The sequence below is a fragment of the Pecten maximus genome, chromosome 14, assembly GCF_902652985.1.
Source record: "Pecten maximus chromosome 14, xPecMax1.1, whole genome shotgun sequence".
Lineage (NCBI taxonomy): Eukaryota > Metazoa > Mollusca > Bivalvia > Pectinida > Pectinidae > Pecten > Pecten maximus.
The window spans coordinates 18,914,209-18,941,353 of record NC_047028.1 but is presented as its reverse complement, the minus strand read 5'-3'; the positions used below and the strand labels follow the sequence as shown (position 1 = coordinate 18,941,353).

The 27,145-nt window shown below is 35.6% G+C and overlaps 1 protein-coding gene across 2 annotated transcripts in view; it reads right to left on the bottom strand.

The window, feature by feature from the left end:
• Positions 1-5,163: 5,163 nt before the first annotated feature.
• Positions 5,164-27,145, bottom strand: part of LOC117342146 (U2 snRNP-associated SURP motif-containing protein-like) — a 31,468-nt gene continuing 9,486 nt past the window's right edge. The window contains exons 11-25 of one of the 2 annotated variants that reach the window (XM_033904157.1): positions 25,011-25,115; positions 21,675-21,741; positions 20,950-21,128; positions 18,381-18,543; positions 17,918-17,997; positions 17,458-17,545; positions 16,745-16,849; positions 15,019-15,051; positions 14,430-14,601; positions 13,285-13,401; positions 12,028-12,130; positions 8,104-8,233; positions 7,863-7,973; positions 7,091-7,206; positions 5,164-6,685 (exon numbers count right to left, since the gene is read on the bottom strand). In XM_033904157.1, coding sequence (XP_033760048.1) covers positions 6,577-6,685; positions 7,091-7,206; positions 7,863-7,973; positions 8,104-8,233; positions 12,028-12,130; positions 13,285-13,401; positions 14,430-14,601; positions 15,019-15,051; positions 16,745-16,849; positions 17,458-17,545; positions 17,918-17,997; positions 18,381-18,543; positions 20,950-21,128; positions 21,675-21,741; positions 25,011-25,115 — 1,678 coding nt within the window. In that variant the 3' untranslated portion in view covers positions 5,164-6,576. The remainder of the gene's footprint in view (positions 6,686-7,090; positions 7,207-7,862; positions 7,974-8,103; positions 8,234-12,027; positions 12,131-13,284; positions 13,402-14,429; positions 14,602-15,018; positions 15,052-16,744; positions 16,850-17,457; positions 17,546-17,917; positions 17,998-18,380; positions 18,544-20,949; positions 21,129-21,674; positions 21,742-25,010; positions 25,116-27,145) is intronic. The other variant, XM_033904158.1, reaches the window with a different exon arrangement.

The following is a 27,145-nucleotide window of genomic DNA, read 5'->3' as shown; positions in this document are numbered from 1 at the left end:
TAAAGTGAGGTATCCGGTAAAGTGAGGTATCCGGTAAAGTGAGGTCTCCGGTAAAGGAAGGTATCCGGTAAAGTGAGGTCTCTGGTAAAGTAAGGTCTCCGGTAAAGTGAGGTATCCGGTAAAGTGAGGTCTCCGGTAAAGGAAGGTATCCGGTAAAGTAAGATCGACGGTAAAGTGAGGTATCCGGTAAAGTGAGGTATCCGGTAAAGTGAGGTGTCCAGTAAAGTGATGTCTCCGGTAAAGTGAGGTATCCGGTAAAGTGAGGTATCCGTTAAAGTGAGGTCTCCAGTAAAGTGAGGTCCCCGGTAAAGTGAGGTATCCGGTAATGTGAGGTCTCTTGTAAAGTGAGGTATCTGGTAAAGTAAAGTCCCCGGTAAAGTGAGGTGTCCGGTAAAGTGAGGTATCCGGTAAAGTGAGGTATCCGGTAAAGTGAGGTATCCGGTAAAGTGATGTCTCCGGTAAAGTGGGGTCTCCAGTAAAGTGAGGTATCCGGTAAAGTGAGGTATCCGGTAAAGTGAGGTATCCGGTAAAGTGAGGTATCCGGTAAAGTGAGGTCTCCGGTAAAGTGAGGTCTCCGGTAAAGTGAGGTATCCGGTAAAGTGAGGTCTCCGGTAAAGTGAGGTCTCCGGTAAAGGAAGGTATCCGGTAAAGTAAGATCGACGGTAAAGTGAGGTATCCGGTAAAGTGAGGTATCCGGTAAAGTGAGGTCTCCGGTTAAGTGAGGTCTCCGGTAAAGTGAGGTCTCCGGTAAATTGAGGTCTCGAGTAAAGTGAGGTCTCCGGTAAAGTAAGGTCTCCGGTAAAGTGAGGTATCCGGTAATGTAAGATCTCAGGAAAAGTGAGGTCTCCGGAAAAATGAGGTCTCCGGTAAAGTGAGGTCTCCGGTAAAGGAAGGTATCCGGTAAAGTGATGTCTCCGGTAAAGTGAGGTCTCCGGTAAAGTAAGGTCTCGGTAAAGTGAGGTCTCCGGTAAAGGAAGGTATCCGGTAAAGTGAGGTCTCCGGTAAAGTGAGGTCTCGGTAAAGTGAGGTCTCCGGTAAAGTGAGGTCTCCGGTAAAGTGAGGTCTTCGGTAAAGTGAGGTCTCCTGTGCCATTGCTTAGTGCACAGGACATATGGAAGACCAGTCAGGGCATTTACTTATTACATAGCTATGTTTCTTTTTTATCGATTAAACAGAATTAAAAAGAAAAAACTGTAGTACATATTTTGTCCTACATAATCAAACGTTTTATACATTTACGCTAGAAAAAATTGAGCCTCTGTTTTTGTCTTAAATTTAAAGATAATAGATAATTCCTCTATGTCTGAGATGTGGTATCGTTAAGGTAATATACTACCATACACATTATACCTGTAATCTGTGTTCCAGTTAAGGTTATGGTTCTTTACACACGGAACCTGTCATTTGTGTTAGAGTTAAGGTTATATGCTACCTTACACATTATACCTGTAATCTGTGTTCGAGTTAAGGGTATATGCTACAAATTCAAAATGAGGTACAATCCTAATTATACTGAAATATATAAACGAATTAAACGAGGGTTAGGAATTCACTAAAATATATAAACGAACCGAAGGTAGGAAATTCACTAAAATATATAAACTAACCGAGGGTTGGGAGTTCACTAAAATATATAAAAGAACCAAAGGTAGGAAATTCACTAAAATATACAAACGAACTGAGGGTTGGAAATTCACTAAAATATATAAACAAACCAAGGGTAAGGAATTCACTAAAATATATAAACTAACCGAGGGTTGGGAGTTCACTAAAATATATAAACGAACCAAGGGTAGGGAATTCACTAAAATATATAAACTAACCAAGGGTAAGGAATTCACTAAAATATATAAACTAACCGAGGGTTGGGAGTTCACTAAAATATATAAACTAACCAAGGGTTGGGTGTTCACTAAAATATATAAACTAACCAAGGGTAGGGAATTCACTAAAATATATAAACTAACCAAGGGTTGGGTGTTCACTAAAATATATAAACTAACCAAGGGTAGGGAATTCACTAAAATATATAAAAGAACTGAGGGTAGGGAATTCACTAAAATATATAAACGAACTGAGGGTTGGGAGATCACTAAAATATATAAACGAACCAAAGGAAGGAAATTCACTAAAATATATAAACTAACCGAGGGTTGAGTGTTCACTAAAATATATAAATTAACCAAGGGTAGGGAATTCACTAAAATATATAAACGAACTGAGGGTAGGGAATTCACTAAAATATATAAACTAACCAAGGGTTGGGAGTTCACTAAAATTATAAACGAACCGAGGGTTGAGAGTTCAATGAGATACAAGTACAGTATATATAAAACGTGACCATGAAATGTTGGTGTATTTCCGGGATGTGTATCATAAATTTTATCAAACTGAACATTTTCCGGATGACAAATTGAAAGGAGTGACTAAACAGGAAGAAAATATATATTCTGGGAATATGATAAACATCAAATCAACATGACTAACTGCAACACAAGTACAAACCACTTATTTATATAATTATCATAAATCATTGTTTGAAAGCTGTAGATTTAAAGCCTCTCTATGTTTCGGTAATAGATGAATTAAGAAAAACAAAAGAAAACATGTTCATGATAAAATATATACCCTAATGATGATATAATGTAAGAATTAATACCATGATTTTTTTAATTTTTTTTTATCAAAATTGCAATTAAAATCGACTGCATCCCTCTCAACTTTTCATCTCATCTTAATATGTCCAGTGTTTTTGTTTAACGTCCTATTAACAGCCAGGGACATTTAAGGACGTGCCAGGTTTGGGGCGGAGGAAAGCCGGAGTAACCGGAGAAAAAACACCGGCCTACTGCTACTGTCAGTACCTGGCAACTGCCCCACGTAGGTTTCGAACTCGTAACCCAGAGGTGGAGGGCTAGTGATGAAGTGTCGGGACACCTTAACCACTCCCCCCCCCCCCCCCCCCCCCCCCCCCCCCTGTAAAGTGACGAAGGCCCCCAGCAAACATAGCTGAAAGCTGGGAACTTCTCAGTGTTGTTGGCCTTGTTAACAACATCCCATTGTACTTATTGATCAATGTCATTACAAAAACTCTCTTGTTAATTGCGAAGACGTTGAAATATTTTATCACATTTGAACCATTTAGATCTTGAAAGTAGATCAAGGTTGGTGTAAATAAATCATTCTGAGATTTGTGTTTTAACACATTTGACCCCTGTGACCTTAGAAGTAACTTAGTCATTCATCTGTACACATTTGGTAGCCCTTCATCCCCCAGTATGTTTCTGGCTGAATATGAGATGATGAGAAGTAGTTCCAAAATTTTGACACATTTGACTAATGTGACCTTTAAACATAGGCCAAGGTCATTCATTTGAACAAAATTGGTAGCCCATTATCCCAGCATCTTACTGACCCAATATCATAACCCTGAACCTCATAGTTGTTCAGAAATCATTCAAGTATTTTAACACATTTGACCCCTTCGACCTTGATAGTAGGTGGAGGTCATCCATTGAACAAACTTAGTAGCCCTTCGTCCCAGGATGCTACTGGCTCAATAGCATGGCCCTTGGTCTCTTGATTACTTAAGTCATTCAAACATTTGATTCCTTTGATCTTTCAAGTAGGTCAGTGTCATTCATTTAACAAATTACCTAACCTTTTCTCCAAGCAAGCTACAGGCCCAATATCATGAACTGGGCATCTTGGATATAAAAAAAAATGTTTTTGAAGATTTTTACACATTTTTACTTATTTGAAGAGACTTAGTAGCCCTTCATCCCAGCATGCCATGTGCCTCATGGTTATTGAGAAGTCAAAAATTAAATTGTTTATGAAGCATGACAATGGACAAACCTAATTTCAATAGGTCACTACAGACTTAGTCTCAGTTAACTAAAATAACGTCAGAAATATTCAGACAATGAAGAATAATCCAAACAGGTTAACAACCAGTTCCAAAATGAAACGTGAATATCTAGGACCATTAAATTCTATCTTTAATATTTCCCAGAAGAATAGGTGGCCCAGTGGTAGCCACTCATTTCACCTTGGTAACCAGAAAAGGTTTGTCAGAGGTACTCCAGCTTTCCTCTCACACTCACAGTAAGGCCTTCTGACATGCTTCCGTCCAGACCAACAAGAGTGACGATAGAAATGGATACAACTTGTTTAGAAAGTGTTGTAAAATGAGGACATGATTGTACAGTTTACAATTCATTTATCTTATAAGAATTATTATAAGATGAACAACAGACTACAAACAATGGTTAGTTTAGACCAGTCAATTATCTTATTGCAGTTTTTTTAACTTATTACAGAATTGTTAACACTATTAGTGAGGTCAAATTAGGAAATATCTGTAACCTACCCTTGTTCTTGTGCAAAGATGTTTTGATATCATGGTGCAAATATGAATCAAATCTATTGACTTTTCAATCTATGACATTGATTCAGAAGGGGTCAAATGTCACAAGGGGTCAAATGTGAAATTTTGTCCCTTTGTCAATGACCAATGACCAACAAAAAGTGATAAAGTGTAGAATTTTATCTTGTCGTTGTGGTATAAACATGAACCGAATCTGTCAAGGGTTCTCAACAAATGGCTTTGATTCTGAACAATGTGCCCAGTGCAGAAGGGATCAAATGTGACCTTTGACCTTTTAATCTTGACCAATGGCCACCAGAATATATTCAGGTAGAGAAATGGATGTTGTTATTTAGATGTAAATATGAACCAAAGCTATGAGGGGCTCGTGAGACATGTCATTCCCCTGGAAAGAGACAAGGACAATACACTATGCCATGCCCCGCCCCATAAAATTGTAGGGTGTAAAAATCAACCCCCGCCCCATAAAATGGCAGGGTGTAAAAATCAACAAACAACAAGACGAAGGGCTTCAGATAAAAATCTATATAGATTTATTTTCTGTATATTTTTTTTATTTATTTATTTATTTGTGTTAATACACAAGATTTCAGATTTTAAGACTTACATAATATGTGACTGTTTATGTAGAAAGAATCTCATTGTGTTATTTTATTTCTGTAAATTTTGTAACCAGATGCAGACTCAACAATTCAACCATAACTGATAAAATACATTCTGTATGTGCTCACTTACACAGACTATGCACTCGTAAATGGGATATTTTCCTTGTGATTATTATTATATTACTAGATACATGTCACAATTGTCAGACTGACTCAAGCATGACTCTAGCATAATTGTTTTTGTATTTTTCTGCATCTACGAGTCCATTTGTTTTCAAAAGTGACTTTTTTTTCTTTTTTTTTTTTCAAAAAGGACTTCCTCACAACATTAAAGAATCATTGGTAAATTATTTCTGACAGATTATCACAACAGGTCAGGTCATCAGTCTGATCAGAATTCCTGAAATTCAAATCTTCTCCTGTTACAAATTCACCTATATCAATACAATTTGAAAGAAATTTTGCAGTATTATAGTAAAATATAATTCAACCTGGATAACATCTTAAAACTTGGAAATAATCTGCCAAAACTTCAGTGATCTAGGTATTGAATGTCATACTGACAATTTTGAGAAATGACAACATTTGAAATCAAGAAAGTGGGTATTTAAAATGGTTGTACAAGACTACAACTACTTGATACCAAAATTTTAAACTGTAATTAGCTCTGCAATATTCTATGCAGTTTTTGTTTTTAAAAAACCTCTCAATAATACACAGAGATTCGGAAATGACATGTTTTTGGACAATGTTCATATTTTATCATGACACAAATACTATAAACGTACAAATCTTTGTGCACTCAAATTTTAGTGCATAGCCGAATTTAAACAGATTAGTGCTATCTTAATCAGTGCACTTATAATAGTTGCCATGGATACCAATACAAGAAAATTAAATTAGGGCAATCAAAATTTAGCAGAAGGCTTTAAACATGAAATACACTAAAATAAGAATTGCCTCTGAAATATATAAATTTACAGGTATTCAATGTTTTTATGCCAAAATTAATATTAAGAAACTATAAAAAAAAAAAAATAATGTGAACTTTTTGACAATATTTACATTAAAATTAGCCTCATTTTTCTCTGATACTACTTGTAACAAAACAGAAAAAAAAATTCAGTGATGTTTTACTATTATAGGCAGATTTCAGGAGCTACAGAATGAACTTCTACTGCAAAATCAGGATTGATCTAAAACGAGCAGTAATGAAAGTTAATGCAAATCACATCATGATAAATTTTATCTGAACAGCAAATATCAAATTCTATAATAAATACAAGTCCCGAGTCAATCAAAAGAGAATTTATAGTTTTCTGTAAGTGTTGTTCAAAGGAGATCTGCTCACAATTTCTATCTGAAGCATTCTACAAAACATTTATCCAAATACACACTGTAAATATGAAATAATTCACCTCCAATCATGCATCACAAGATGAAAAGTGGTATTTCTTAAGGAATAAAGAGAACTTCCAAACCTAATTAACACAAATCTTTTTAATTTATGAATGAATACTCAATGTCAATGTCCCTGCATACCCCTCCCATGTCCCATACCCTCCCCCCCTCTGTTCAACACTACATTCGATGTTTGCTCTTTTTGTGTTTGTGACGATGTCTACTTGGACTTCTAGAAGTTGACCTTTTGTGTGGTGACCTTGACCTTGACCTTCTTGATCTCTTAGGACTGAAATTGAACAGAGATATACTAAATGACAAAATATTCACTTCACTCATCTGAAAATACATGTTTCAACTATAAATTGTAAAATATTGTCAGAAATTCATTGTTATTTCCTTTTTATAACAATGTCAGCCTTTCAGGACTTAACTTTGAATTTCACCAGTTTATATAGCATTTCATGATTTTAAAATTACCATTTACTTACAAGGAGGTTAATTGATTTTGTACCTCTCCGAAAATATGAAAAGTTTTTTTTATCTCTTTATCAATATATACGGACTAGGTAGCAATTACTAGCCAAAGAGAACATTTAAAAGTCTTCAATTTCATAATTTTCTAGGCTTCTTCTGAAATATTCAAGAAATTAGGATTTTCCTATCCATGGTTCAAATTTCCAGTAACACCTACCTTTTCATTCTTTTGGAGCCTCGTTTTGGACTACTTGAAATAGATCTGTAAGCTGAAGGAGAGAATGACCGTGATCGATGTCGTTTTCTTGTGTCTCTTCCTGGAGAGTCCGTTTCCTGAAACAACAAAGGATATTTTCCCATATTTAGTTAATGCAAGTGGATCACATTAGTTATCTGCCTTCATCTATCAGTCGTTGAGTTAGAGTTAAGGTTATATGCCACCTTACACATTCTACCTGTATTTGTGTTAGAGTTAAGGTTATATGCTACCTTACACATTCTACCTGTGATTTGTGTTAGAGTTAAGGTTATATGCTACCTTACACATTCTACCTGTAATTTGTGTGAGAGTTAAGGTTATATGCTACCTTACACATTCTACCTGTGATTTGTGTTAAGAGTTAAGGTTATATGCAACCTTACATATTATACATGTTTTTTTTTGTTTTTGTTTTTGTTAGAGTTAAGGTAATATGCCACCTTACACATTATACCTGTGATTTGTGTTAGAGTTAAGGTTATATGCTACCTTATACATTATACCTGTGATTTATTTTCAAGGTATCATCTTAACTGGTTAATACCAATTATTTAGAGTGACCTCTGTTTATCTCTATAAACACACATTATGTGGTCATTCTAATATTAACATGTAATATTACCTCAGTACAACCATTCATACCGCATCAAAAACTTTCATAATTCTCTTTCGGAAAGAAAAATATGTTGTGTTGTAAAATACTGTAAATTGATTAAACACCAACACCAACCTTCTGCAGTAGTTTCTTCCTGTAGTGTTCCACCTGCTGTGATATTGTAATGTGATTTTTTCTTGATCTCTTTCCTGCCTCTAGTTCATCTTGGTACTTCATAACTTTCACCTTAAAAATATGTGTGCATTTTAATGGATTTGATATTAATATTGATTTCTTTTGTTATTGTTCTGTTTTACTGCTAATGGTTAAAATGAAATAAATCTTCTTTAGACCTCATGAACATTTGATGCGTTACCTCTATCTCTCGAAGTTTTGCCCTTCTCTCCTCCGTCATTTCCTGTTTATGATGATAATCGGAGTAATCCTGAAAACTCTCTTCATCAGACGCCGTGCCTCGTGAGTACCCTTCCTCGTCATCTAGAGGTCTGGAAACGACAAAATAAACAGAGATGAAACGACAAAATACACAGATGAAACGACAAAATACACATAGATGAAACAACAAAATCTTATTCACAAAATGCACTCCAACATGGTAAATCTCAGAAAAACATTATCTCAAAGTTAGCAAAAAATTAATGTACTCCTATGCTATAATAACCAAAAGGGTTGAAAGCTGACAGGAAGACAATTAATCATTAACAAGAGGCCCAATGGGCCTGTATCGCTCACCTGGCTCTACAGCAAATTTGCAGTTGATTGAGGTCATTTCTACAGATACTATGCTGATAACCAATTTATTCAAATATCAGAGTAAGCTTGGTTTATTCATGTCAATAAATATTCTAGTCCTTCATTCCAGCATACTATTGGCCTAATATCAGGTCTTGGTGACTCTTGGCTACGGCAAGATTTAAAAATATTTCAACCCTGTGACCGTGAATGTAGGTCAATGTCATTCAGTTGAACAAACTTGGTAGCCCTACACCCTAGCATGCTACAGACAGGCCCAACCTCAAGTCCCTGGGCCTCTTGGTTATTGAGAAGAAGTCGTTTGAAGATTATAGCCTATTTGACCCATGTGACCTTGAATGAAGGTCAAGGTCATTTATTTGAACAAACTTTGTAGCCCTTCACCCCAGCATGCTACAGGCCCAATATCAAGTCCCTGGGCCTCTTGGTTATTGAGAAGAAGTCGTTTGAAGATTATAGCCTATTTGACCCATGTGACCTTGAATGAAGGTCAAGGTCATTTATTTGAACAAACTTTGTAGCCCTTCACCCCAGCATGCAACAGGCCCAATATCAAGTCCCTGGGCCTCTTGGTTATTGAGAAGAAGTCGTTTGAAGATTATAGCCTATTTGACCCATGTGACCTTGAATGTAAGTCAAGGTCATTTCTTTGAACAAACTTTGTAGCCCTTCACCCCAGCATGCTACAGGTCCAATATCAAGTCCCAGGGCCTCTTGGTTATTGAGAAGAAGTCGTTTGAGGATTATAGCCTATTTGACCCATGTGACCTTGAATGAAGGTCAAGATCATTTATTTGAACAAACTTTGTAGCCCTTCACCCCAGCATGCTACAGGCCCAATATCAAGTCCCTGGGCCTCTTGGTTATTGAGAAGAAGTCGTTTGAAGATTATAGCCTATTTGACCCATGTGACCTTGAATGAAGGTCAAGGTCATTTATTTGAACAAACTTTGTAGCCCTTCACCCCAGCATGCAACAGGCCCAATATCAAGTCCCTGGGCCTCTTGGTTATTGAGAAGAAGTCGTTTGAAGATTATAGCCTATTTGACCCATGTGACCTTGAATGTAAGTCAAGGTCATTTCTTTGAACAAACTTTGTAGCCCTTCACCCCAGCATGCTACAGGTCCAATATCAAGTCCCTGGGCCTCTTGGTTATTGAGAAGAAGTCGTTTGAGGATTATAGCCTATTTGACCCATGTGACCTTGAATGAAGGTCAAGATCATTTATTTGAACAAACTTTGTAGCCCTTCACCCCAGCATGCTACAGGCCCAATATCAAGTCCCTGGGCCTCTTGGTTATTGAGAAGAAGTCGTTTGAAGATTATAGCCTATTTGACCCATGTGACCTTGAATGAACGTCAAGGTCATTTATTTGAACAAACTTTGTAGCCCTTCACCCCATCATGCAACAGGCCCAATATCAAGTCCCTGGGCCTCTTGGTTATTGAGAAGAAGTCGTTTGAAGATTATAGCCTATTTGACCCATGTGACCTTGAATGTAAGTCAAGATCATTTCTTTGAACAAACTTTGTAGCCCTTCACCCCAGCATGCTACAGGTCCAATATCAAGTCCCTGGGCCTCTTGGTTATTGAGAAAAGTCGTTTGAAGATTATAGCCTATTTGACCCATGTGACCTTGAATGAACGTCAAGGTCATTTATTTGAACAAACTTTGTAGCCCTTCACCCCAGCATGCTACAGGCCCAATATCAAGTCCCTGGGCCTCTTGGTTATTGAGAAGAAGTCGTTTGAAGATTATAGCCTATTTGACCCATGTGACCTTGAATGAAGGTCAAGGTCATTTATTTGAACAAACTTTGTAGCCCTTCACCCCAGCATGCAACAGGCCCAATATCAAGTCCCTGGGCCTCTTGGTTATTGAGAAGAAGTCGTTTGAAGATTATAGCCTATTTGACCCATGTGACCTTGAATGTAAGTCAAGGTCATTTCTTTGAACAAACTTTGTAGCCCTTCACCCCAGCATGCTACAGGTCCAATATCAAGTCCCTGGGCCTCTTGGTTATTGAGAAGAAGTCGTTTGAGGATTAAAGCCTATTTGACTCATGTGACCTTGAATGAAGGTCAAGATCATTTATTTGAACAAACTTTGTAGCCCTTCACCCCAGCATGCTACAGGCCCAATATCAAGTCCCAGGGCCTCTTGGTTATTGAGAAGAAGTCGTTTGAAGATTATAGCCTATTTGACCCATGTGACCTTGAATGAAGGTCAAGGTCATTTATTTGAACAAACTTTGTAGCCCTTCACCCCAGCATGCAACAGGCCCAATATCAAGTGCCTGGGCCTCTTGGTTATTGAGAAGAAGTCGTTTGAAGATTATAGCCTATTTGACCCATGTGACCTTGAATGTAAGTCAAGGTCATTTCTTTGAACAAACTTTGTAGCCCTTCACCCCAGCATGCTACAGGTCCAATATCAAGTCCCAGGGCCTCTTGGTTATTGAGAAGAAGTCGTTTGAGGATTATAGCCTATTTGACCCATGTGACCTTGAATGAAGGTCAAGATCATTTATTTGAACAAACTTTGTAGCCCTTTACCCCAGCATGCTACAGGCCCAATATCAAGTCCCTGGGCCTCTTGGTTATTGAGAAGAAGTCGTTTGAAGATTATAGCCTATTTGACCCATGTGACCTTGAATGAAGGCCAAGGTCATTTATTTGAACAAACTTTGTAGCCCTTCACCCCAGCATGCTACAGGCCCAATATCAAGTCCCTGGGCCTCTTGGTTATTGAGAAGAAGTTGTTTGAATGAAAAAGTTGACGCCGGACGGCCGGACGGACGGACGGACGACGGACGCCGCACCACGGCATAAGCTCACTTGCCCTTCGGGCAGGTGAGCTAACAATGACAAACTTCATGCCAAGTGAGCCAAAAACTCTTAGATTCTGATTGTTTCATGCTTATGTCCAAAATAAATTTTCAAGATGACTGCCACAATGACCATCTAGGATACCTGATAAAACCGAGAAGTTTAAGATATGTAGATTTGGAGTACAGTAAACTCGACTTCACAGACACTGTATAAGATATGTAGATTTGGAGTACAGTAAACTCGACTTCGCAGACACTGTATAAGATATGTAGATTTGGAGTACAGTAAACTCGACTTCGCGGACACTGTATAAGATATGTTAATTTGGAGTACAGTAAACTCGACTTCGCAGACATTGTATAAGATATGTAGATCTGGAGTACAGTAAACTCGACTTCGCGGACACTGTATAAGATATGTAGATTTGGAGTACAGTAAACTCGACTTCGCGGACACTGTATAAGATATGTAGATTTGGAGTACAGTAAACTCGACTTCGCGGACACTGTATGGGACCGAGTCAACGTGTCAGACCTGTGTGTCTGTAAAGTCAGTGTCACCAACATTTGAGCATGTTGCTGTTCTATTGGATATGATCAGATGTTACAGGATGTCGTTAAAGTAAATATGTTTAATATCAGCCATCTCCTATAAAATTCCAGATAGTGTCTGTGTCAATATGGGTTACTCACTGTCCATCAATATCTTCATACATCTCTCCCTGAGGTTTTTCTTCTTCCTCCTCCTCCTCTTCTTCCTGGTTGTCCAGAAGGTCCCACTTAGAAGTCGTCATGGCTACAAAGATGGACCAGTATCACTTATTTAACAACTCATTTCTTTATTGTCAAAAGATTGTATCAGATAAAATCAAACAGACATGTTGGATAGCTTTAAACTGATCAGAGTTAAGTAAACAAAAGATTTTCAGGGCTATTCCATTAAAATATCTACCTGACCCCAGGACTCCAAAATAAATGACTTCTATCCATGGTTGGATTTCCTTTCTATTAACTTTGTGATTTATTAAAAACATTTTATGGGGATAACCCTTAAAAAAGTCAGCTAGGATAAATGTTTTACTGGAATAGCCCTCATAAAGAAGGAAAGGGTTTTAAAACATTTTATCCCTCTGATTTGGTACAAGAGTAAGAGCTTTCCTTAATCCAAATATTTATTTTTGCGTTAGCCACATGACCTTAACATTCAACCGAAACTGTTTTGATAATAACTTTCTGTAAGTTTACAGTAAAACAGCACTAGTAAACTGTACGGTGATAAAAAAACATTTTAAGCTTTAAAGTAGAGCCTTAGCGGTCCCTGTGCTGATCCTGTACCACTGGTGAAGAGGAGTTCTAATGTTTTAGATTTTAAATTAGTCTTAGACTAATGGTATGACGTACACATCATTGAGTTGGAGGCAAGTTAATTTGTCAAATTAAATACAGATTTTGAACTGATGTCAAACAAATAGTAAGAATTTTTTGAAATTGTGTATTTTCATTGATGCTTACTAGCTACATCTGTCATTACACTCCACACTATCAATAACTGTAAACAAGCACCTGCTTCACTACCTTTTATTGAAGTTCTCATTAATGATTTCACACCAGAATAATAATTCATGTCTAATCTCTCACCAACATTTAGTCAATATTTCGTCTCCATAATTCAGTGTGAGAAAACAAACAACCCAGGTCTGATGGCCCCCAAGCCAGATTTGGTCTGTGGGCAAGTAAATATTGACAAGAATGCTTGTCTGATAGGCAAGTGCAAAATTCCATAATTTTCATCTTTTCCCTAGAGTAATGTAACTTGTTACAAAATTTACCTTAATTGGACCACTATGTTTCAACTCTTGGCAAGTATCTGTACTTTCGAACTCAAACTTGCCAAAGGCCCAGTCATTGTGATAATGAATTATTTTTCCTGCCCTGTAATTTCACACTCACCCTGAGCCTCAAGTTCAGCATCATCAACAGTTTCCCATTTGGATTTTAAGAATTTTGGTGCCACGGGTGATGTGCCACGATCATCATTACGATCCTCCTTCCTTCTGTACTCGCCAACTTAAACAGAATCAAACATTTCTCAGTTTTTATACTGACTACTGTATACAGTCTTCAGCATGACACTCAGACCAAAGAAAATACACATACTTCTTGAAATAAAAACAATCTTGATTATGCTACAAAAATGATGCTAAAAACAATTCATCATGTAAACATTCCCCACAATTTTAATAATGTATTACAGATAACAACAACACTAGAACACCAGGAAAAGCTGAAAATTCACTCTAGGTTATGCTTCAGAATAATATTGTCTAGCCGATTATTTTCTATTACATTCATTATTGACTGTATTCCTCCTCAATGATAGGATCTTTCAGAATTAATTTATCCCTCTGTATGACACAGTCGAGAATACTCCTTATTTAACCATCAAGGGCAAAACTTACAATACATATTCTATTATCAGCTGAATGCAGTACATATTCTATCATCAGCTGAATGCAGTACATATTCTATTATCAGCTGAATGCAGTACATATTCTATTATCAGCTGAATGCAGTACATATTCTATCATCAGCTGAATGCAGTACATATTCTATCATCAGCTGAATGCAGTACATTTTCTATTATCAGCTGAATGCAGTACATATTCTATCATCAGCTGAATGCAGTACATATTCTATTATCAGCTGAATGCAGTACATATTCTATTATCAGCTGAATGCAGTACATATTCTATTATCAGCTGAATACAGTATATATCATTAAGTATGTTTCATTCTATTATCAGCTGAATACAGTACAGACCAGTATAAGGTGATACAGTACACATCAGTCTATTATCAGCTGAATACAGTACAGACCAGTATAAGGTGATACAGTACACATCAGTCTATTATCAGCTGAATACAGTACAGACCAGTATAAGGTGATACAGTACACATCAGTCTATTATCAGCTGAATACAGTACAGACCAGTGTATGTACTATTTGCTTTATAATACTATCAAACAACAAAAACCTTTCACTAATCACTATCCAACGTGGAGCAATGAGTCAAAAGTGGCCACAGTAAACTTACTTGGTGCCCCATCGAGGTCCTCCGAGTAGGGTTCACCGTCGTACTCCACCAGAACTTTCCCATCCAGATCTTCCTTGGACTGGTCAAGTGGGGCACCATCCAAGTCCTCAATAGGTGCTCCATCTAGATCTTCACTGTCTGAATGGTCAATACCTGGTAACTTAGTGACAGTCTGTAAGTACAAAGAATGGGTATTAAAACGAAGCCAACAGATATAAGTTAACAACACTACACATGGATTATATTTACACAAAATCACACTTCCAAAGGAAATTTTAATTCAATACTGCCCAAATTCGGGAGTGAGTGATCACTTCCGTTTTTCTTCCCCTTTTTCAATGCATCAATAATTTAAAACCCCTCATTTCCATTTCATGCACGATGTTCGACAAAGCTCAGTAGGACTTCTGTTTTTTATTTGATCTTTTCAGGTGAGTCCAGAACATCATTTCCAAATATTTTCATGGATACTCAAAACTTTCTGCGAGTCCCACAGGAAAAGTATGAGTCAAGGACTCAAGTATCCAAGTCCCTAAAATCACTAAAAACTGTAACAATTCTTTTATAAACAGCCTTGTTATCATCTCACCTGAACCCTATCACCAGAAGTCCTATCAGTAATCTACAAAGAAAAGAAATGTTACACGAACTGGTTTCATACAGGATTTCTACAATTCAATTCAAGACCTTTTAAAGTTTATAATAACAACAGAATAAATGTTCAGTGAAGATACAGCCATTTCAGGTACTACAAGTTTATTATATCAACACCAGAAAAAGGTAAACGGCTTTTCTTGTTTTATATTAAAAGAATATACAAAATGTACACCGATTAACCTGTGTCTCAAATTATGTTCTGAACTTAGTTCGTATTACACTTTGGTTTACTTGGTTTAATGTCCTATTAACAGCCAGGGTCATTTAAGGACGTGCCAGGCTTGGAGATGGAGGAAAGCTGAAGCACCCAGAGAAAAACCACCAGCCTACGGTCAGGCAACTGACCCACGTAGTTTTCGAACACGCAACCCAGAGGTGGAGGGCTAGTGATAAAGTATCGAGACACCTCAACCACTAGCCCACCACGGCCCCTTACACTTTTTTTTTTTTTTTTTTTTTAAATAAAAAAAGCCTGCAAGACTTAAATGGCCCCGCTGCCACTTGATACCCGAAACACAGTTTGGTGAGGATCGCATCAAAAGTTCCTGAGATTAGCTAGTTATATTGCATCAGGACATGACACGACGTGAAATGTCGTGGCGCGGTGGGGAGTGACAGAACAGACATGGTTACTGTGTATACTCCCCCCCTCCATTTCATAGCAGGGCATAAAAATTAGAAGAAAAAATCCTCATAACTGCAGTTTTTGTTTTCTACAGCCAGTAAACACAACACAACAACCTGGACAAATTCTTTACCCATAACTATTTCATAAATTTTCCATGCAGAACAAAACTTAATCCTTTGTCAAAATTTCCCTCTGAGCTGGTTGGTAAATTTCCCATGCAGAAAAGGAAATATTCTTATATCTTAAAACTTTCCTCCGAGCTGGAAAAATCTTGAGAACAATTTCCCAACTAAAACTGTTTATTTTGCAATTTTAATCTTTAACCCTTTGATAGATATATAAACAAAATCACTTTAACTATGATAAGTGAAAGTTTATTTATATGAACTGGGTATATAGTTCCATAGTGAGAAAATAGATAAAACTTTGAATCTCATCATAAGAACTGAAGGGCTCTGATACTTAAGAGGACTAAATATTCAAAATCAGAACGAAACAATTCAGTACTCGATTCACTTTTGATACACTATGCACTGTCTGACTTACATAACCCATACTCTAAGAAGTTCTAATGACAAGTTGTGCTGGAAATGGAGCTCAGACATGTTTTTTAGGGGTTTAACGATATCGCAACAGCCAGGGTCATACAGGAAGCTCAGACAAATTTTTTTCTTAATTTTTTTCTTAAATATCAGTCAAGGTCAAAATGAACTTAAAAGTGCCCTTTGGTACACGACACACTGCCACTTAATATGAAGTTTCAGTGCTAAGTAGTGTAGGACATAGAGCTTGTACAAGATAAAGTGAGGAAGGAAAGACAGTAAGATGGAGGAAACAAATGCAAAATTAGTTCCCCCTCTCCCTATTTTGGTAGAGGATTAAAAAAATAGAAAACTCCTTGAAAACTTGAATTTGGCCATAATGGCTGCTAAGATAGGTTTCTAGTAGGACACTTGATTAGTTTAGTTTGTTCGAGTATTGTTTAACGTCCTATCAACAGCTTAGAAGGACCCTGATGTGATGTACTTACCTTTGTAGGGACAAGGCCAAGGAAGATGTTCTGCAGGCTTATCAAATAATCATTGGGGTATATAGCCCAGTCTTCCCACGCCCGGAAACAGCCCATCACTTTTTGCTATGAATGAAGCCAAGAGATATTTGTATTGTCTCCTCGAAGTTATCTCCCTTTATAGTTGATAATACTTGAAAGTGTTTAAGAATTTATCAAAATTACAGCACAAACATATCATTTTTCTATTTTTGGTTATGCAGTTCTAATAAATTAATTTCTCAAAACAGATTTTTTTTATTTCAAAGACATAGATTCTTTCCCTATGTTTAGAGATATAAATTTAAATGCGGTCTTTTTCCGTCAATTATTTCTGTGTGTATGATTTTCTACATAGATGATAAATGTGGGAGACTAAGTACCACTCCATTTTCAGTTGTAGACAAGGCAGTCTCAAACCATCAAGTATGATCTGATTTGTTTAATTTGTTGAAAGGTCTTTATCCAAACCACTGTACTTTTTTTCTCAGCTTCAGTTTTCTGTCTACATTAAACATGGGCAATAGAGAAATATTCCTATAAAATAAATTTCAATATCTTGAAAAGTCAATTTTTACCTTGAAGAAATCAGAGTTACTTCCATTAATCTTGAAAAATATGTCAAGTATATGAAAATAACTATACAGACTTTGCAGTAATAAGATCTTTCATTTTTTCACAGGTACGGTACTCACTTTAAATTGTTCTGCTTTTAGTCTGCCATCAATATTCACATAGGTCTCGTGTATGTCTTTGAATATTTCTCGTAATTTAATTTGAAAACTGAAAAAAATATAGAAATTAAGGCATAATTAAACATTACTAATTTAATTTTTACTAATTTTCCAATGTTATTTTCTAAAATGCATAAAAAAATGGAGTCTAAAAAAGTCATGACACTCTTACTGAATATGAACCTAGTTATCTCCATTCCAAACAATAATTTGCTACCAAACAATTCTGGGAACTCATTTGCATATAATCATTTTCTTAGTTTGGAACTCTTTTGCAAAGGAGGAGCATTACACCGCATGATGGTGTATACCCTTAAGTTTTGTGTAGAATATCATCCATTAAAGTTTTCATATTACAGTAAGGTAGCATATGGGTATTACCTTTAACATTTAAAAATATCATTGTTGACAGAAGACTTACCATTTTCTAAAGAATGAAGCATTGGGGACCTTAGCACTACTGTTAAATAAAATATCCGACACCAGGAACAACCTCGCAATCTGGAACACACAACAAAATAAGGTCTAGATCTGCTGTCAGCTCTGTAGATATCAAATTTAGCTCTGACTTGCTTCTTTATGTTTTAGACACTAATTTGCAAATCAAAATGTTTATCATATATATGTATTTAACTAAGGGAATTTTTTGACACTTATTTGCAAATAAAAAATTACAATGTTTATCCAATATATGTGTTCAACTTAAAATGTTTATCCAATATATGTGTTCAACTAAGGGAATTTTAGACAGTTATTTGCAAATCAAAAATTAAAATGTTTAACCTATTGTAAGAAACCTTATATAGTATACTAAGAAGTACCAAGTCACAGAAGCTAAACCAGTCTGGTAGGACAAAGAACACATCAGTGGTCTGGACTCTGACCTTTTTAGGGATTGGAGTCTGTAGAATGGACAAGGATTCTGTAATACATTCCACAATTTCCTCTGCTGCCTCTGCATGATCCAGACACCATACCATGGCATCGCCGATTTTCATTCGTTCTGGCGTGAGCTCGCGCAATGTGTCTTCTAACCGATCTCTTTGGCTGTCAAACAAAAAATTTACAATTATGACACCTACCTTTATTCTAAATGTGAACTTTTCTTACAGAATGACTAGGGAGAAAAAGTCCCAAAGAAACTGATTATCGCCTATATCATACTTGCCAACTTTCCCGATTTAGTCGGGAATTTCCCGATTCCAGACTCCCTGCCCCGTCTCCCGATCGTATAGACAAAACATAGTGTATTCTCCCGATTTTGGAGAATCTGTCTTGATAACCCCGTATGGAGCCCCTATTCATCTTGTTAAATTCACTTAGGCCTATGACAGGTAACGCTTGCTGGCTGGTGAAAGACATATCTGTGGGGCATTGGTCAGTTAACTGACCTGCTCACAGACCGTAACGAAATTCTGACACTTCACTGACTGCAAGGGTGACAATACCCCGATAAATAAACAATTAATTAAAACCAATTAAGCTGAGGACGCGTGGTGATGGTTTTGTAGCAGGTCAGTCATGGTTGATTAAACGCTTGTAAATGGCTTCATATAATGCCTTTGATGTCAAGCGCATAAACGACCTCTACTTGACAGTACATCTCGGACAGAAAAAGTGAAAACACTGGCAATGTTATCAACGGAGTATCAAATTTGACAGATTACTTATTGAAATGTTAACTACATTTAAACATTGGCTGATCTTTAGATAATTAGCACAAGGAAATAAATTCACAATAACGACCATATAGACCGAAGGCCTGGTTGCCGGTAGGTAACGTCGTTTCAATCACCGTAGCATCAGCATACTTATAGTGTCAATTAGCAGAGACTTATTTTGGCTGAAACTTTCCCAATTCATATTTTGAAAGACAAAAACATGTCCACAATTACTCACTTTCTTAAACTAAATACTGTCATGTTAAAACTTTGAATTTAAGTATCAGTCCCCACCTACAAAGTACTGAGTTGTAAGCATATAGTGAATACAACTGCTGGTACAGCCCTTTTTTTTTTTTTTTGTATTATTGTCTTTGTTGTAATCCAAAGGAAACATTTGAAATTTCATTCAGATATTATATTGTACTCTAGATATTTATCGTGACATTTTAGGTATTTTTTTTTAAGTTTACTGCTGGAGAGAAAGCTTGATAGAAAGTGATATCATTGTGATAATTTGCATTTAATTGACTGACATCTATCTTACAACATAATTTTCATAACACATCTAAGTAAATACTTTTATTTTAGAGTGAACAGTGAGTTAAATCATATCCAGAAATAATTAAAAATGATGTACTTTTGCAGCTATTTTTTGTAACTTGTTGCTTATATAATTATCTTTCAAAACTTGAATAAAAAAGATCATTGGCCAAGCTTGAAATAAGTTTTTTCCCATCTTTTTTCTGTGAGGGAAGGAAGCTTAAGTGTTCATGCAAGGAATTTATTTTCCAATAGCAAATTATCTCCCCTTAGTTTTTGTTTGCTAAATGTGTCGCGCGTGAAATGTGTTTTCCTGTCAAAAAAGTTGCTCACGCACTTTCTCCCCCATGAGAATTTTAAAAAGTTGGCAAGTATGCTATATCTGGTTGCCCACATGCAAGCAGACTGTTGTCGGGTTACTGCTTACATACATTAAAGTAAATGAGTATACATACTCAATTTATTCTGCATTGGTCAGGGCTCAAAGTGCCTCCTATTTTAGTTGCCATGGCACCTTAAATTCACCATTGGCGACCAGTTATTAACCTATAAGGCGCCTGCATGGCTCCTAAAAATTGTGTTAATATGCAATTTTGTTAATCTTTCTAAGGCTGCAGTCAATGTTAAAATGACGTTTACAATCGAAAAAGTTACCGAGAGATATTATACTATACTAAACAATTAAAAGAATTCTTTTAAAGTTAAGACAACTTAGCATTTTTAGTGAGAGACTTGGATGGACTTATTACCAGGCATGAGCTAATCGACAAATCAATATAGAAATAAGATGGTAAGTGGCCATCTGTTTCATGATTTATATACAAGTTTTAGGCAAGACATTTTTGGAATAAGTTACAAATAAAATCAAATGTGACTGTATCGGAGAATCCATTCATTTCTTAGGAAAATAAAACAAATATTATATAAACTACATTACAAAGGGTACCTGATTCTAACCGATATTTCCATATTGATTCAGAACCCAAGCCCTACAAAGTATTTTTATCATAAAAATTCTACTGTCTCAACGCAAATCAAAAATATGCACCTTTGACTGATTATCCTTGAAGTCAATGTGACCTTCATTCAGGCCAGAAATTAACCAAGCCAGCAAGAACATTTCTCAATCTAGACGGAGGACCTTTACTGAATTAATCTAGACGGAGGACCTGTACTGAATTAATCTAGACGGAGGACCTTTACTGAATTAATCTAGACGGAGGACCTTTACTGAATTAATCAAACCAACCTATCTGTTAGCTGGCCTTTCTTGATGACAACCTCTTCCTCCTGGTCAAGATTTAGATCTTCACGGACCAGTTCATCTGGCATGCCCTGTGTGTAAGGGTTCATGGGAGGAGGTTTCCACTGCGAGCCTCCTTTAAACATTTTAAACTCTTCCGTTCTCCACCGGTACGGTGAGTCACCCTGTAGTATCAAGTAAACAGAGTTTGCTTTCAAAAAAATATTAGATCCTTATTAGGGCTATTCCAATAAAATATCTACCAGACCCCAGGACTTCACATTAAATCACTTCTATACATGGTTGGATTGCCTTCCTATTACTTCTATGTAATTTATCAAATAAATTCTATAGGTGGTACCCCTTAACCAAACCTGGAGTCCTGGGGTGGGGTAGATGTTTTACTGGGAAAGCCCTTATGAATTCTAACTTATCCCTACCATTTAACAAATCTGAAAACTGACCCAGAGCTTCAACCCATACCAGTGATAAATACACATTGCAATTAAAAAGTATTTGTTTATTGATAGATCTAGATTGTTCGGAAATTAGTACAAGTACGAAAATGTCAAGAAAATTTAGTTCCAATCTAAAATTTTAAAAACATTTCTCGATATATTTTTTAATGATTAATAAAAGAGTAACCTGAAGAATGGTGAAAATTTAGTTCCAATCTAAAATTTTAAAAACATTTCTCGATATATTTTTTTAATGATTAATAAAAGAGTAACCTGAAGAATGGTGAACATTTTCCATCTGTAGTAGAGATGTGCTGGACTCTGGTTGTCAAACAGAAACCTGTAAATATTAGGTATACAGCATGGTTAACACTCATCCCATGGTGATTGATCTGCCACACCAAACACTGGAGCATATCTACTGGTTTCTATAAATCTCATAAATGGTCATAAATTTTAAGAAATAACTAAAAACAAGATGAAATCCCTTTTAAAGGTGCAGAAATAAGTTTCAATCTAAAATTAAAAGTTCATATATACACATATAATGGTTTGGTTTATTTTGTTTAACATTATTTTGATAGCAAGTGTCATTTAAAGAAGTGCCAGGTTTTGGAGGTAGGGGAAAACTGCAGTACCCAGAGAAAAACCACTGGCCTATGGACAGTACCTGGCAAACCAACATGGGTTTCGAGCTTATGACCCAGAGTTTGAGGGCTACTGATAAGGTGTTGGGACACCTTAACCACTCGGCCACATTTACACATACACATTTAATATTAAATTCCAAAATGTGTGATTTTATTGTGCATTTTTTGTTATTCCTGTAAGGTAATAATTACAGAAGAAAACTGCTTACAATTTATAACATCTCCTTGTTTTACAAATTATAATAACTTATATGATTAGCTTACAAGAACAAATTCCCTTTTTGTGAAAACCAACATGAGAGCAATGAAAACCAGCAGACAGTACTAGTGCAGACAGTTGTGACAGTATAATACATTACAACTACAACAGTAATGTATGAAAGACTACAGTCTGTAACATTATATCTGAAATCTCTGGAAAGTCCTAATTTTTAAGTTCCGAACTAGCAATAGCTACACCTATCCCTTCAACAGTATCTTGACATTTTGAAAAAAATTACGAGTATATGTACTTCAAAATGAAAACAATTCAGCTTTATATCACAACACAATAAACACAAGTGTTTTTAATGTCATATATCTATCTGTTAAATCCCATAGAAATAATGATTTTTTTTCCATTAAAGCAAAATATCCTACAGGGAAGTGAAGTAGCCGGGACATCACAGATGTGGATCACGAGTGTAAGACCTAGTCTAATCCATAAACATGTACTACAAATAACCATTGCCGTTATACAGGAATTATTTCCAAAATTCAATAAAATTCTAATTCAACTAAAAGAATAAAGAAAAAACAGAACATTTTCAAAGGTGTGATTTAAAATACCGACCCATATCTACCTCTTACATGAAACCCCATGTATCCCTACAAATTTAAGAACATTTATATACCCGTACAGTGCTAAATTACCGTTTACCTGTTACAACAATTAACACATCCGTCAAAACCCTGATATATACTGATATATTAACCTACTACACTTTGCATTTTTACAATACAATTTACTGTTTCTGTGGATATATATTTAGTTCCAAACCCAATGCAATCGAGCTATTCAGAAAATGAAATTCAGAACAGTTACAATGGTACAGGGATGCGGGTACTAGCAAGTATATTATGGTGATATACTTACCTCATGATAGGGTAGGTATTAAAGGGGTATGTATTTAATATTTACACGGCATTATGTATTATATACAGGGAGCAGCAGTAGGAACAGGTACGGGACGTGCTACATCAATTACAACACAAATCACAAATACCCAGCACAGCAAAATTTAACACCACAATCAGGTATTAATTCCAACAAGGAGTTTCAGGCATAGTGTATTTCAGCAATAGAATATAACTGTGTAACCATATCATTTTTCAATATCTACGTACTTTAACTCTGAATTAACAAAACAATATTTAAAAAAAAAGAATCTGTATATAACAAATTCTGTGATATTGTGTCTTAGAAATGGTGTTATGGTTTGGAAAAGAGGAAATTAAATTGTAGCTTTAAGCATTGTGAAAGAATTGACGTAGCATGGAGGGATTATCTAAAGCAACAAAAATCTACAAGTGCATCAATATCTAACTAAAGAAGGAGCAAAACATTTTCCAATGAACATGTACAGGTAATCTATCATTAGTTTTGTATAAATGGCAATAATCCAGATTAACAGATTATTAAAGAGTAAAGATATTGTGCAAATACAAGAATTAATCATAACACACAACTCTTATTCATGGTGTTTGTTTAAATGCAGCAGGCTGATAGAATTTACAAGATAATTCAGCAATTTGCTTTATTTCATAATATTTTCCATTCATAAATTTTAACCAAAAGCTGTTGAAATATGCATAGTTTTATCCTAGACTTTCACACAGTACAATTTTTCAATAGTTTAAAAATCCTGCAACATTTCAATGCTGTTAAAGCACAATATACAAATAATTCTAACAAAATTTCTTCACCTGCCAAACATGAACAAGAGCTACACCATTAATGTATAGCTTGTGAAATAATAGTTCTATATCAGCTAGCTCAAGTCATTCATTTCCTCAGTATCACTAGCAAGCTTGATTCTGATAATTTTGTTTCAGTCTGTGAAGCATTTCTATGTGAAAGGTTGCTAAGGACACACAGTCAGCTGATACTGAACTATTAAATCAGTACTGTTAGTCACATAAATTATATACAGTTCAACTTTGTTATCTCAAAATCTAAGAACTTGAAATAATCAGGACAGCTCATTTTTTCTTGTCTTAGTTCTTTGACTTTTGACAACAAAGACGATTCTTAGTTCTTCGACTTTTGACAACAAAGACGATTGTATCAGATTTTTCTGGGTTAAAATTGGCTACAAACATGCAAGCATAGAAAAATCACCATACATCATATCAATCAAGGAGATACGGGAAAATGTTAATTGTACATACATGCCAATTAATATAAATTAATCTGCTACAAATCATACCAAAATCCATCAATGGTTTGGAAATATATTAAATTCAAATTATCTTAAAAACAGAAATGGTCTTTGTGCTAAACATCATTAAGTACCATTACTTTACTTAAGATTAAACGAGGATATTTAATTATCAATAAAACTAATAATTAATCTATTCAACAAAAGTATATATAGCACTTTCGCTGTAGGTATATGTATGAAGATTAAAAATATTTACACATGCAAATATTTAACTTCATCAGATTATGTTATTGTCAAAATACATGAATCAGATTAACATTTGGAATATTTCAACATTATAAACCCCTACATCATATGTATACAAAGAATTTGCTATGATTTTCAATTCTACCACTGAAAGTACCATAGCTTATCCTTTGTAAAACTTTCTACTTACTATATTTTCGAAAGACATAAAATAATCTACGCATTAATAATTAACAATAATCTTAATGATCATCTAAATGTTTTTAAAAACGTGATAAAAAATGTCTTACCTGAACATCGGATTATTGATTTCTCTATTCATGATCATGGCTTCAAACATTGGACCTTCTCGAACAACAAACTCGATCATTCGATGTATCACACACAGAAGATTTCTGTATAAAAGAAGCATAAAAGTCGAACCACAAACTCACCGGCGGGTATATCACGCCGCTATTAACCGGTGGAAACATTTCCAGCATGCTAACAATCAACATATTGTAAAAATGAACATGTACAATGATGCCAATCACACTCTCTCCTCCACAAATACTTGCAAACAGAAAACCATCACCAGAAACTGCTGTATCTATAAGCTTCATATATGTCAGTTATATTTTTGTAATTATCGGTGCTAAGACCATTTCACAATCAAGTCCTTTGGACATAGAGATGCATCAAAAGATTTCATGACATTTGATGTGATATTACTAATTCTTCCAAATTTGAAAGCAAATGGTTTTATGAACAATATCTATATTACAAACTTACTTCATACAATTCTTCCAAACATCAGAGATACATCATGTATCACAGTATTCATTGCTAATACTGGGTACTAATAATAAGAATTCTTATAATAATCATTGAGATCAAATTCTCTCTGATAGTGTTTATGTTTTTGTAGAGGTAATCTTTTTATTGTGTGTCTGTAGGGGCGGGGGGGAGGGGAGGGATTCATTACTTAAGATTGCACGCAAAAGGAAAATTCATGTAACAAATGTCACAATTTGTTCAATGAAACAGGGGATCAAATCTCAGGCACCTAACTTACTGGGCTAACACTCTACCATACATCCCAATAAAGTAAATTAAAGAAAAATTCTCTCAAGCTCCGCTGGTATTTAACAGGATTAAATCTAAATAAACCAACTGATCTTAAATGCCATTTCTCTAGTGGGTTGTACTGAGAGACACACAATTGCCTGATGGAAAAGAGCCCTACAAATCATCAGCAATGTCTATTGTTTTGGAATACAATGTATTTAACTGGTACACAATAAACAATGGGGACAAGCTAAAACAATTCAGTATTCTGGTGTTGATTTTCTGCAGCTGCAAAAGCCTTTATCTAAAAGATTAGGAATCAAATTCTCTCTCTCAAAACAATACCTATTTCCAGATTAACATTTTAGCTTATGAATGAAATTTACTTCACCATTTCCCATAACATCCCCAGATATAGACTTTTTACAGAAACACATACATACTCACGTTCACACAAAAAGTGAAAAATCGCTCAAAGATATGAAAATACTGCAGACTAATCAACACTGTTGGAAATGTACACACACCATGCGCTGTATAACCTGTCCATAGGGATCACTGTAAAAGATTCTCATCATATAGATGCTTACTATGAGAGATTAATTGTTGATAATATTTTACCTTAAAGCATAGCAGACAAGACAATATATTCATTAATAATAAACTGATGAATTTGTTTCTGATTTTTTCCCAAAGTTAGATTTGGCTTCGCAAACTACAAACCACTAAAAGATAACTGACCTATTCTGTTTATATAATCAAAGGAATAATTCTGACTGATTACATTGATCAGGCATGTTTAAACTAATTAAATCTACTGACCCCAACTTCGATCCTGAATTTTTACTTTTATATCTTGGTTGCAATTGCCTCCTTATGATATTAGCCATAAGCATTACTGATAACTCTAAAAGGACAAAACAACTGTATGGTGTCTCTAACATCACAGACGAGTCCTAAAAGGACAAAACAACTGTATGATGTCCCTAACATCCCTGACAAGTCCTAGAAGGACAAAACAACTGTATGGTGTCCCTAACATCACAGACAAGTCCTAAAAGGACAAAACAACTGTATGGTGTTCCTAACATCACAGACAAGTCCTAAAAGGACAAAACAACTGTATGGTGTTCCTAACATCACAGACAAGTCCTAAAAGGACAAAACAACTGTATGATGTTCCTAACATCGCTGATGAGTCCTAAAAGGACAAAACAACTGTATGGTGTTCCTAACATCACAGACGAGTCCTAAAAGGACAAAACAACTGTATGATGTACATATAAAACATATATACTCTCCCTATAGACAGGTAAACAGATATACTCTCCCTATAGACAGGTAAACAGATATACTCTCCCTATAGACAGGTAAACAG